Source organism: Chrysochloris asiatica, unplaced genomic scaffold (genome assembly GCF_000296735.1).
Source record: "Chrysochloris asiatica unplaced genomic scaffold, ChrAsi1.0 scaffold00142, whole genome shotgun sequence".
NCBI classification, from domain to species: domain Eukaryota; kingdom Metazoa; phylum Chordata; class Mammalia; order Afrosoricida; family Chrysochloridae; genus Chrysochloris; species Chrysochloris asiatica.
The window spans coordinates 1,811,082-1,812,888 of NW_006408660.1; the positions used below are offsets into that span (position 1 = coordinate 1,811,082).

General features: G+C 44.5%; 1 protein-coding gene across 1 annotated transcript in view; it reads left to right on the forward strand.

Annotated features, from left to right (window-relative positions):
• Window positions 1-1,807, forward strand: part of ACACB (acetyl-CoA carboxylase beta) — a 155,466-nt gene that overhangs the window by 85,044 nt on the left and 68,615 nt on the right. Inside the window, exons 22-23 of the mRNA XM_006870435.1 lie at window positions 976-1,064; window positions 1,163-1,287. Coding sequence (XP_006870497.1) covers window positions 976-1,064; window positions 1,163-1,287 — 214 coding nt within the window. The remainder of the gene's footprint in view (window positions 1-975; window positions 1,065-1,162; window positions 1,288-1,807) is intronic.

A 1,807-nucleotide genomic window follows, 5' to 3' on the forward strand; every position in this document is an offset into this window, starting at 1 on the left:
ATCTCCCTGGAAGTTTTTACTGCATAGAGTGTATCCATCAGAGCTCTGTCCTGGGCTGGGTTGTTTATATTTTGTTGTTATTTGTTGATGCTGGACCTATGGCAGTCTCTACTTCCCTAAGATGCAGTTCCACATCTTTTAAGAACCTCGATTCCCTGAGTTCAGAAATGATAGAGGAAATGTTTGGGGGAGCATCCAGGCTAAAATTGTATTTTTTAAAGGGAAGTGGAATTTATAGAGAAATCTTTATTTTTTTTTTAAGGAGAAATTTCTTCATTACTTTGTTCCCCCGATTTTTTTTTACTTGTCTTTATGGTGGTTCAAACCCACCAGCCACTCCTTGGAAACCTTATAGAGAGTCACTATGGGTTGGAACTGACTCGATGATATTTAACAACAACAACAACATAACATTGGATGGGAGTGCAGTGGCTCCATCGGATAAGCATTGGACTGTAAACTACAGGGTTGACAGTTCGAGCCCACTAGCCAGTCCATGGGAAAAGATGAGGCTTTCTGCACCCACAAAGATTAAAAATAAAATAAAATATTGTTTAAAAGCCTTAGAAACCCCATACAGAGTTGCTATGATTCAGAACCAACTCCATGGCACTTAACAACAACAATAACATACATTGGATGGTTAGTGAAAATGTTTTAATGTTAGTGATTAAAGCCTGGTAGTATTGGCTTTCCCAATTCAGGATCCCAACTCAAAAATGTTTTTTCCTTCTCATTGGGAATGGGCAGGAGCCGTACAAAGGCTGGGGCTTGGGTCCCACCCCGGCTTGGGCTCTTATTTGATGTGTGATCTTGGGCAAGTCACTTCTCTCTGGCCAAAGAGAGCTCTGAGGAGGAGGGAGCACAGCCTCCAGACATGCCACTGTTTTGGAAAACAACTAAACCCCTGGCTGAAGGAAGTCAGGCTGGCCCAGAGGTGAGGCTGTGCATTCACTGCATTCTCTTCCTCCCCAGGTACCGCAGCGGGACCCGTGGCTATATGAAAGCAGTGGTACTGGATCTCCTGAGAAGATATTTGCAAGTTGAGCACCATTTCCAACAAGGCAAGAAAGACATGCTGGACTGACCCCGTGGATGAGCCCTCACAGGGGCAGGAAAGCCCCAACCTGACCTCTGTGCCCCTTCTTGTTCCCCTCTGTAGCCCACTATGACAAGTGTGTGATAAATCTCAGGGAGCAGTTCAAGCCGGACATGACCCAGGTGCTGGACTGCATCTTCTCCCACGCACAAGTGGCCAAGAAGAACCAGCTGGTGATCATGCTGATCGTAAGTAGGAAAGGGGATCCAGGGGGTGGTGGGTAGGGGGTTAGCTAGCTTTTTCTAGAGGAGACCAGAGAGTAAACATTTTAGGTAGGGTGTCTGTTACGGCTACTCAACTCTCTGGTTGTAATACAGAAGTGCCATAGGCAATATATAAATGATCGGTGGCTTCCAATAAAGTTTTATTTATAAAAGCTGGAAACAGCTGGGATTTGTAAAGTGGGTGGTAGGGACAGTAGTTTGATGGTCTCTGGGAGAGATCTTAACTGACACTCACAAAACACCTTCTGTATGACAGAAACTCTTGACAAACACTAAGACTGAACTCATATTCTCACAGGATGTGGGTACTGGTCTCACCTCCCTTTGGTAGAGCACAGAGAGGTGAAGTCACTTGTCCAATGTCACCCAGCTTGTAAATGCAGAGCGAGAATTTGAAGTAAAACACACTCTGTCTCTAGAGAATTCTAGATATCGAATCCTGTGATAATGTCTTTCATTTTACCTTCTTGGAGAAATGTGGAGT